Consider the following 11,442-nt stretch of genomic DNA (forward strand, 5'->3'; position numbering starts at 1 on the left):
AACTAAAGTGGAGTGAATGATTTCTCTCAGAGGGATATATTCATCTTGACAGTGATTCACAACTCTTTGCAGAAATGCAAGCTAAAGTTTGCTATTACTAGCCAGAAGCGACAGAACGTTGTATATTTCAATGTATAAAGTTTCATACCACGCACGGATAACCGGACCCTGGATAAATTAGTTTAAGGCTTAAGCATAAAAGTGAGAAGTTATGCATAAAGTTTCATACCCCGCACGGATTAGAGGACGTCGACTCGAGACTCGTGGTGGCCGTTGCTGATTCCCGAATGACTTCGGTTGAACTCGGGATGAACTTCGACTTTGTCCGTGACAGACGAGTAGGCCACCAGCAAGATGTCCTCCTTGACTTTCTGTAAATCATGGAAAAAGGGAGAAATTAAAAAAAAAAAATATATAAGACAATTCCTAAACACATAAGGTTGAGTCTCGGAATGGCTGGCTTTCTCCTATCCTGTCTTGATTCCCCAATCCCCCTTAGGTTTTAGGATGATAAAGACATGAACAGTTACAGTTTAAATGCCTGATTACCTTTTTTTTTTTTTTTAGAAATTGCAATTGCAATGGAGAATGTTGCAAAAAAAATCAACGAATTACATACCCTTTCTAATAGAAAGAAAAATAGAAAGCAAAGTCTTTTTCAAAGGTCAAATCGCCAGCCTAGTTAGCTTAGTTGGTAGTGCGTCTGCCTTGTAAGCGCTAGGCCGCGGGTTCGATTCCCGCCCGGGGCGGATTTTATCCTGATGGGATAGTGTTCGTTCTCGGAACGACTGGCTTTCTCCTATCCTGTCTTCCTTCGATTTCGGGACGATAAGACCATAGCAGTTACAGTTTTCCCTCTGTCAAACCTCTTAAAAAAAAGGTCAAATTCAATTCGAACTCACCCAACTGAAAATACCCAAGTTGACGTTGCTTAACTCCAGTGCTGGTCCTTTGGGACCTGCATTCAACATGCTGCCGCCACTGGCTTATACCGGGATATGAGAAAACCAATTCCCGAAGGATCATTCCCGATTTCGAAAGGAACACAATTCTCGATATTTTTTTCTCATTTCAAGATTCGTTTTCTTCAAGGAAAAGGGAAAACAGAGAACAGCTTTTTTTTTAAGAAGGGAAAAGCATTTTGCTGATTCCTCTCCCCTACCCCCCCTCCCTCTTCCCTCCTCATGGTCGCTTGATCCCCTAACAATCCCTCTAAACAGTCTAAACATACGAGAATTGTGAAATCTATAACAACCCCTATACATATTACATAATATACATTCGAGTATTGTGGAATTGAAGACTGTTTATTCTGGGGATTTTCGAATGGGGGTGCCGCGGGGAAGGTCATGCAGAAGGTCCCGGGTTCGATAAAAAAAAAAAAGTTCACTCAATATTCTCCATATGTGAATCTGCATATCCTTATTACCTTACCTACTGATTACTATACATAATAAATAGGTACATAATATATGTACTATGTACTATCATATACTATTTAGTTATAGTGAATATGTACCTATATGTACATTACTTGCTGATATCATTTTCAGAGTTTCTTGCATTTTCGTGACCTCAATTTCATCTCTCTCTCTCTCTCTCTCTCTCTCTCTCTCTCCCTCCCTTTCTCCCTCTCTCTCTCCCTCTCTCTCTCTCCCTTTCTCTCTCTCTCCCTCCCTTTCTCTCTCTCTTTCTCTGTCTCTATGTCTCTCTCTTTCCCTATTAAGTTGAAATACTTCATATCTATCGTATGAGAAACTAATACACGTGTCTACCTAGAACGTTCCTAAGTTTTCCAATATACTTATAATAGGCAGATACAAACCTACTTAAAATGATTATGACTAGTATCTAATATGAATAGGTAATTAATTAATTAATTAATTATTGAAGAAAGTTAAAAAACAAAACTTCATCCATAAGTTCGAAGTTTGAAATTTGGTTTCCTAAGTTAGAAACCTCAAGGAATGCCTCCAGCCATAATTTAATAATTAAATCTGTTCAATATGAGAAAAGTTCGAAAATTCAAAGAATTTCTAACAGTCATTATTTAATAATTATTTTCAGGTACCTAAGCCATAAATTTCTAGATATAAATTCCTATAGAAAATGAAAAGTCATAAAATAGAGTTTAATGGCCCATAGTGTGGACCTAATGGACAAATTTTATAGGAAAAGAACCCATTGAAGAAAAACTGTGAGTGCTTTAACTTTGGCCACAAAATGGGGGAGTTATGACTATAAAAGAAAACTAAATAAAAATAATTAAATAAGCAAAGTAATATACCTAGATAGAAGGGCAATAAAAATTACTTACCCATACAAATATTTACTTGCACACTGAGAAAAAAACTAGGCAGTGCCGGCAGCCGAATCGGTGACTGGGTTCCGGCACTCTAATATTGAACTCTATATCGGGAAGCTCGACACTATAATATAGTATTCCAACAGCCTAAATTAGGGGAAGTAATTCAATAATAAAGTTCGTCCACCCTAAACTTGTGTCACCCTATCACCATTTTTTTCTCAGTGCGTTCATAGTCTGTGTTGTACATTGTACATTTTTTTTTTTTTTTCAGTAGCGACCCTACTCACCTCTGTCTGTGATTCCCCAATCCCCCCATCGTCTATTTTAATGGCCCATAGTGTGGACCTAATGGACAAATTTTATGGGAAAAGAACCCATTGAAGAAAAACTGTGAGTGCTTTAACTTTGGCCACAAAATGGGGAAATTATGACTATAAAAGAAAATTAACTAAAAATAAGCAAAGTAATATAGGTACCTACCTACTAGATAGAAGGGCAATAAAAATTACTTACCCATACAAATATTTACTTGCACACTGAGAAAAAAACTAGGGTGCCGGCAGCCCAATCGGTGACTGGGTTCCGGCACTCTAATATTGAACTCTATATCGGGAAGCTGGATACTACCTATAATAAAGTATTCCAACAGCCTAAATCAGGGGAAGTAACTCAATAATAGAGCTCTTCCACCCTAAACTTGTGGCACCCTATCACCATTTTTTCTCAGTGCGTTCATTGTCTGTGTTGAACATTTTTTTTTTTTTTTCAGTAGCGACCCTACTCACCTCTGTCTGTAACTCAGCGGCCTCGTCATCGTCTATCTTGCCCGGTAGCACCACAGAGGTCGCTAGTAGCGTCTCGGCACAGGTCTCCGCTCCATTGCACGCCCTGTCGGACCGCCAATTACTCAGTCTGCGGAAAAATAACGGATAGGGTTAGGTAGATCGCAAAAAAAAACTGAGAAGAAGGAAAAAAGTTCAATTCCCCCCCCCTCGAAAAATGCTGGAAAAATCGGTTCGAATTCCAAGAAAAGCTGTAAGCTGGAAAAATTCCCTCTGAAAAAGAGATAGAAAATCCTTCTTCTTTTTTTCCATTCCAAAGCAATCCCTCCTCCATCTCTCTTCTTCGCCTTATCTTCTTCCTTCTTCTTCTCCTCCTCCTCCTCCTCTTGTCAAAAATACCTGGTTTATATAAAAATTATATGTAGGTAGGTACATAATACATATTCATCCAGATTTATATAAATAGGTACCTACAGAGAATCACTCAATGGTAGGATATATTCGTATATATAACTAGGTAGGTGGCAGGGCCTTATTTAGGGCCCCCCTCTCGAGCTTAATTTTTCTCCTATACTGTACGCCAGACTCGGAAAATTTGGAGCACCCCCCCCCCTCCCCCGGGGTGATTTAATTGAATTGAATGGAATAACATTGGATTTAATAGAATTAAATTGAATAACATTAGATTTAATAAAATATAATTCAATTGAATAGAATTGAATAAAATTGGATTTTTTAGAATAGAATAAAATTGGATTTAATAGAATAGAATTGATTTGTATTGAAAAGAGCTTAATATCAAGTTTATCCTGTTTATCTACCTCGTGTTCGAGAATAGAGATTTGAGTGAATTGAGAGATTGGAACAAATCGAATACCTTCAGGCACACTCCATTTTGATAAGGTCCTATTTTTAGGTTAATCTTGTCCTTGGGATCAATTTCATTTGAATAAACTTATGTCGATAGACATAAAGGGATTTGATATAACCTAATTACTTGGATCTTTATGAGTTATGAGTCGCCGACGAATTTCAAGTTTTACCCCCAACTTCTAGAATCTAAAATGACATTATGTACACAATACTTAAGTTATACATAGACAGTTTAGACAGTATATATATCTACCAAAACAGCTATAAACAGTATCTACATGTGTTTGTATACTAAAACAAACCTTTATGTAGCAGAAGGCGATGATGAAGAAAGGAATGATGAACTGAGAGAATGCCATGATGGTGCCGTAGATCTGAAAACAAATGAAGATATAAATAAGAACATAAGAAACGCATAAAAGCAAAAGAACATCATAAGAAATATAACATAAGAAATAAAAAGTGATGACATGGAAATCTGAGAAACTGAAAACATAACAACATTAGCATGGAAAAACATATTTAGGATAATCATTTCAGAAAGCTTAAACGTGGATATCATTTGAAGAGAAAAAGGAGGAAGAGGAGAAGAAGGGACCAAGAAGACAAGGAGTATTACCTTGTCCAGAAGAACGAGGAGGAGGAGGAGGAGAAGCAGAAAAAGAAGGAGAACACGAAGATACAGAAGAGAAAGCAAGAAAATAAGAAAACAAGGAGTATCTTGCCTAGAAAAAGGAGGATAAGGAGAATCAAAAGAAGAAGAAGCAAAAGCTGAAGAAGGAGAAAAAGGAGCAGAAGAAGAAGAGAAAGCAGCAGTAGAAGGAAGAGAACAAAAAGAGGATGAAGAACAAGAAGGCAAATACAAGAGACAGGAAACGCTGCTCAAGACATAGATGACATCAAAGAAAGACAAAGAAAAGGATACACGGAGAGAACATCACAGAAAACTTGATCGCAAATATCAACAGAAGAAAAAGAAGAAGAGGAAGAAGAAGGAAAAGAAGAAGAAGAAGAAGAAGAAGAAGAAGAAGAAGAAGAAGAAGAAGAAGAAGAAGAAGAAGAAGAAGAAGAAGAAGTACAAGAAGAAGAAGAAGAAGAAGAAGAAGAAGAAGAAGAAGAAGAAGAAGAAGAAGAAGAAGAAGAAGAAGAAGAAGAAGTACTCTGAAGATGATGACGAAAAAGAAAAGGATACGAACATCAGAGAAAGCTTGATCGCAAATATCAACAACAGCACTCTGCATGTCTTTGCAGACGAAATCATACCCTGAAACCACAGGGGTTAGGTAGAACGATAAAAAAGGGAGAGTAAAGATAGATTTCACTGAAGATATTGCTGACCGAAAGAAGCGAAATTTTAAACTATTAACTCGGCAAAGTTCTAAGTTTTTTTTGAGATTGAATAGGGAGAGCTTACTCTGTTTACCTTTCACTTGTTACATGGGTCATGGGTACCCACTTGAAAGCTAAGAAAAGCTAAGAATAGCTCCTGGGCTATTCTTAGCTTTCAGAAGGGCTTGAGATGTACTTCATCCCAGGACCAAAACCTACTTGTTTACACCAATCTTATTCTTAGCTTTCACTTGAAAGGGCTTGAACTTGGGATGTACTTCATCCCATAGGACCTATAGATAGATAGGTAGCTATCTGCAGTGGCGTAGCGTGGTCTAAAGTCAAGTGTAAGGCGTGTAGGGCACTAATTTCCATCACCATGCACATTACTACATAAGTCATCCTCCTCCTCTTATAAGGTTGTGAAAAATACCTGGTTTATATAAAAAAGATATTATGTATGTAGTTAGGTACATAATACATACATATCCATCCAGGTTTATATAAATAGGTACAGAGAATCACTCAATGGTAGGATATATTCGTACATATAACTAGGTGGGTGGCAGGGCCTTATTTAGGGCTCCCCTCTCGAGCTTAATTTTTCTCCTATACTGTACCTACGCCAGACTCGGAAAATTTGGAGCACCCCTCCTCCCCCGGAGTACATCACTAGTTTCCATCACCATGCACATTACTACATAAGTCATGCACAAGTGCACATGCTTCTTCATAAATATTTAAAGTCAATATTTAAGGGTATTTGAGTAAATTTTGAGTGTATGGCCGCCATACACGCCCTACATGGACGCTATGCCACAGGCTATCTGTTTTGTACCTGCACCTAGGTATCTACCTGTTTACAACAATCTTATTCTTAGCTTGCATTTAGAAGGGCTTGAGATGTACTTCATCCCCACAGATTTCAGCGTTAGTGGCAGGCATTATTTATTTATTTTATTTAACATACCTTATTTATACTGTCGGCTAAGACTAAAAAGTCCCATTATGCCAACAGTTTAAACAGGCCTCATTTATTTACATCAAACAAAGTACATACATAGGTTTAACAATGAAGAGGATGGAGAAAATTATAAATATAAAAAGATATTAATAGTAATAGCCACCAAAGAAGTTGCCACTAAAGCATTATGTTCAATAGGCTAGAGAAAAGGCCACATGAAACAATTACACAGTGATACCAAGTTGTTGTTGTTGTTGTAGCGGCTTTAGCTTTCGCCGAATGGCGATAGCAGAATAAAGAAAAGATGTCTTTTTGTATCTGCTATACTCTAAGCTCTTAATCGATTAGAGGGGTGAAAATTGTAACTTCTGCTTCTTAATGGATTGTTGCGTAACGTTCTTTTCTATACCTACCCTGTAGGTACTTCCATCATATTGCCCTCTACGATAATGCGGAAACCGACGGAGCACACCGAACCAACTTCTAATTCGACAACTACTCAAGTTCGACCCTGGTACCTCTCTATTTATCGCCTCGGTGGTGTAGTGGTCAAGGCGCTCGCCTGGTAAACAGGAGGACGTGGGTTCAATCCCAGCCGAGGTATGGGATTTTATCCTCAATATAATTTGAGAATTTGACCACAATAATATTAGTAGTAGCCTACTGCTGGAGTAAAGGGACTTTTCAGTCCTATGCGAGCAGTATAAATAAGCACTATTATTATTACTCTGTCTCACTCTTTCTTTCTCTAAAGGTACTTTTTAGTAGGTATAGGTACCCATAGCTATTAAGTACCTACGTGTCTGAGTAAGATTTCGTGTCTGAGTAAGATTACGTGTCTGAGTAAGATTACGTGTCTGAGTAAGATTTCGTGTCGGAGTAAGATTTCGTGTCTGAGTAAGATATCTGGTCTGAAGATTTCTGAGCCGTCACTTTTTTTTTTTTTTATGGTATGACCCTTTTTTAAGACCCTAACTTTTCTAAGTTCTTCTTCTTCTTCTCTAATTTTTCTTTTTCTTCTTATTCTTCTTCCTCTTTTTCTTGTTCTTCCTCGTCCCCAATATATTGAAGATTCCTTATATAGATAAAAAAATTCCTTATAATTTTCTCACTTAAAAAAAAAAACCTTTCTCTCTACTCCCTCCCCTCTCTCTTAGTGTTACTCTTCCTGTCTTTTCGACTTCCCTCTCTTTCTCTCTCTCTCCCTGTATCTCTTCCTATCTTTTAAATTCTCTCTCTTTCCAATTTTTTCCCTCCCTTTTCTCAGAAGGAGAGAGCGAGTGAGAAAAAAACTAATTGACTTGTATTGTGTAAATATTTGCTGTCTTTTTCTCTTTCTTCCTTCTTGGCTTCCTCTCTCATTCACTTTATTTTTCCTCTCTCTCTCTCTCTCCCTCTTCGTTACTCTCAGTCTGTGAAGATCTCTCTCTCCCTCTTTCTTTTCTCTCTCTCTCTGTCTTTCTCCGTCCCCTCTTTTCTATCTCTTTTTATCTACAGTGTCCTGTTTCTTTTTTCTCTCTCTCTCTCTTCCCTAAAGGGTAGACAACATGAATGAGAAATCTTGTCTGATAAAGAAGGAATATACAGGTTGTCTCAGAATTGGACAGCAGTATAAGCAGAAAAGAACCATCCATAAGAGGAATTCCCCTTTATGGATGGTTCTTTTCTGCTTAATCCTTTTCCCCTTATATTTTCTAGGTTTATCTCGAAATATTACAGGTCGGGGAGGGAGACAGAAAAAAAAGAGATGGAGAGAAGGAGGGAGAACCAGAGGAATGTAAGAAAAAAGTACAATTTAAAAAAAAAAAAAAAAGTCTGCTCCCTGTTTAACGTCCCCTAGCCAGACATGATACCAAGTATAGCTACATAGTTGATCCTACCTTTTACTCGCACTCCGGGAGCTAGCGCCACCGGCACTACTGAAGAACGGCAACACCTGTTTGAACTCCTTGCGGAAATTGTCGTTGAGCCACGCGTACAGAAACGGATTGTAACAGGTGGAAGTATCCTAGCACTTCTAGCAGACATCGATATACAATATACATAGATATACACCCCCAACAGCCCTACACCCACACCCCACACTGCACTTTGCATAACTGAAGATACAAGGCGCCTACAAAATGATATGAGGTGAAGATGGAACGGAGAGAGAGAGAGAGAGAGAGAGAGAGAGAGAGAGAGAGAGAGAGAGAGAGAGAGAGAGAGAGAGAGAGAGAAATCAAAGAATACCCTAAAAAAGCACTACCCAAACGGAACATAACAATTGATGAGGAACACGACATAATAGTAGAAGAAGTAGAACCAACCCCCTAGAAAAATAAGAAAATAGAAAGAAAGATAAATAAAATAAAAAAGAAACAATGATTAATAGTAGTGAATAATGATAGAGGCGCCTACGTAAACTACTTAGTAAAAATTATAAAAGGAACGGAATTAGTGATAAGTAGAATAGAACGGATTGTGACAGGTGGAGCACATGGCGATGGAGTGTGTGATGAAAAACACCACCTCGTAGTAGAACCAACCAAGAAAAGAAATATTAGACTAATATTTATAAAAGAGCTCATCGAAGCACGCCAACACAGAAAAATCAACATAGTAGTAGATAGTAGGTACCACTAGTACCACATAGCAGTGGAAATAGTTGGACAACAAACTACACAGATCGTTGAACTAAGAAGGAAAGAGAAGTTTTAAGAAAAAATACAATAATGATAACGATAGGTACCTACGATAGAACAAGCGTCGAAAGGAAAGAAAAATCAGATAAAAATAATAGGGAGAAAAATGCCACAAAAAAAAAAAAAAAAAAAAAAAAAAAAAAAAAAAAGGAGAAAAAATTCACATATTAATGGGATTTTAGAGTGGGTATTACCCTATAGCCCACGGTCATATTTCCTCTTGAGGGACATTTTAGGTACCCCAATAACCCAAATTTCCAAAGGTTTTAAAAAAATCCCTTTTCCCTCGAGTAAAAATAAAAAAAAAAACTTTGTCACCACCAATGGCAGCTTAAAAGCTCTGATAAAAATATGAGACAGAGAGAGAGAGAGAGAGAGACAGAGAGAAAGAGAAAGAGAGAGAGAGAGACAGAGAGAGAGAGACAGAGAGAGAGAGAGAGAGAGAGAGAGAGAGAGAGAGAGAGAGAGAGAGAGAGAGAGAGAGGGAGAGAGAGAGAAAGAAGGACAGTGAAGAAAATATGAAAAGGAATAAATAAGGAGGGTATAAAAAATATATCGGTAAAAATCCAAGATAAAAGCAAGATTTACTATCTTAAAATCTCTCTCTCTCTCTCTGTCTCACTCTTTCTTTTTCTAAAGGTGCTTTTTAGTAGATATACCCATAGCTAAGTACGTGTCTGAGTAAGATTTCTGGTCTGAAGATTTCTGAGCTGTCACTTTTTTTTTTTTTAATGGTATGACCCTTTTTTAAGACCCTAACTTTTCTAAGTTCTTCTTCTTCTCTATTTTTTTTCTTTTTCTTCTTCTTCTCTATTTTTTCTTTTTCTTCTTATTCTTCTTCCTCTTTTTCTTGTTCTTCCCCAAGATATTATTGAAGATACCTTAGGTAGATAAAAAAATTCCTTATAATTTTCTCACTTTAAAAAAACCCTTTCTCTCTACTCCCTCCCCTCTCTCTTAGTGTTACTCTTCCTGTCTTTTCGACTTCTCTCTCTCTCTCTCTCCCTGTATCTCTCTCTCTCTCTCTCTCTCTCTCTCTCTCTCTCTCCCTGTATCTCTTCCTATCTTTTAACCTGTCTTTTCGACTTCCCTCTCTTTCTCTCTCTCTCCCTGTATCTCTTCCTATCTTTTAAATTCATCTCTCTCTTTCCAATTTTTTCCCTTCCTTTTCTCCGAAGGAGAGAGCGAGTGAGAAAAAAACTAATTGACTTGTATTGTGTAAATATTTGCTGTCTTTTTCTCTTTCTTCCTTCTTGGCTTCCTCTCTCATTCACTTTATTTTTCCTCTCTCTCTCTCTCCCTTACTCTCAGTCTGTGAAGATCTCTCTCCCTCTCTCTTTTTCTCTCTCTCTCTGTCTTTCTCCGTCTCCTCTTTTCTATCTCTTTTTATCTACAGTGTCCTGTTTCTTTTTTTTCTCTCTCTCTCTCTCTATCTCTCTCTCTTCCCTAAAGGCTAGACGCTAGACAACATGAATGAGAAATCTTGTCTGATAAAGAATATACAGGGTGTCTCAGAATTGAACAGCAGTATAAGCAGAAAAGAACCATCCATAAGAGGAATTCCCCTTTATGGATGGTTCTTTTCTGCGTAATGCTTTTCCCCCTTGTATTTTCTAGGTTCATCTCGAAATATTACAGGTCGGGGAGGGAGAAAGAAAAAAAAAAGAGATGGAGAGAAAGAGGGAGAACCAGAGGAATATAAGAAAAACGTACAATTAAAAAAAAAAAAAAAAAAAAAAAAAAAAAAAAAAAGGGGGGGGGGGGAGGGAGAAAAAAAAGGAGGGGGGGGGGGGGGGGGGAAAAAAAAAAAAGGCGGGGGAGGAAGAGAGAAACAAGAAGATGGAGGGGGAAATGGGAGGGGGAGGTGGGAGAATCAGAGAATGTGAGAAATAGGGAAGGGAGGGATGAGAAGGAGAAAAGAATAAAAGGTAAATATAGAACAGGTAGGGGAGAAGGGAAATGGAAAAAGGGGAAAAGAGGGAGAAAAAGAAGAAGAAGAAGAAAGTGGGAGAAAAAAGCGGTGGAGGGAGAAAAAGGAGGGATTTTTTTTTTACTTTCCATTTCTAACGAGAATTCCCCAGAGACAGACATCCTCGTATTAACAACAAGAAACATATTATGTAAATGAAAGTAGGGGGGGGGGGAAGAAGGGAGAGGGAAAAAAGGAGGGAGGGGGATAAACAAAGGGAGGGAGAGAGAGAGAGCATTGAAAATATTCATTCATATGGGGTATAAATACAAAGTAGTGGTGTGACATGAGAGAGAGAGAGAGAGAAAGGTAGAGAAGGAGAGCTGGGAGGGAGGAAGAGAGAGAGAAGAGATGGAGGGAGAAAAAGGGAGGGATTTTTTTACTTTCCATTTCAAACGGGAATTCCCCAGAGACAGACCGTCCTCGTATTTACAAGGAGAAACATATTATGTAAATGAAAATAGGGGGGGGGGGGGGGGGAAGGGAAAAAAGGGGGGGGGGGAGGGGAAAGGGGGGGAGGGAGGGACAATTGA

At 38.1% G+C, this 11,442-nt stretch overlaps 1 protein-coding gene across 1 annotated transcript in view; it reads right to left on the bottom strand.

Moving 5' to 3' along the window:
* Positions 1 to 228: 228 nt before the first annotated feature.
* Positions 229 to 11,442, bottom strand: part of LOC103515508 (neuropeptide Y receptor type 2-like) — a gene marked incomplete at its 5' end in the record, with an annotated part of 67,344 nt that continues 56,130 nt past the window's right edge. Inside the window, 3 exons of the mRNA XM_026828192.1 lie at positions 229 to 371; positions 3,094 to 3,220; positions 8,137 to 8,264. Coding sequence (XP_026683993.1) covers positions 240 to 371; positions 3,094 to 3,220; positions 8,137 to 8,264 — 387 coding nt within the window. The remainder of the gene's footprint in view (positions 372 to 3,093; positions 3,221 to 8,136; positions 8,265 to 11,442) is intronic.

The sequence above is a fragment of the Diaphorina citri genome, unplaced genomic scaffold (genome assembly GCF_000475195.1).
Source record: "Diaphorina citri unplaced genomic scaffold, Diaci psyllid genome assembly version 1.1 scaffold1358, whole genome shotgun sequence".
NCBI classification, from domain to species: Eukaryota; Metazoa; Arthropoda; class Insecta; order Hemiptera; family Psyllidae; genus Diaphorina; species Diaphorina citri.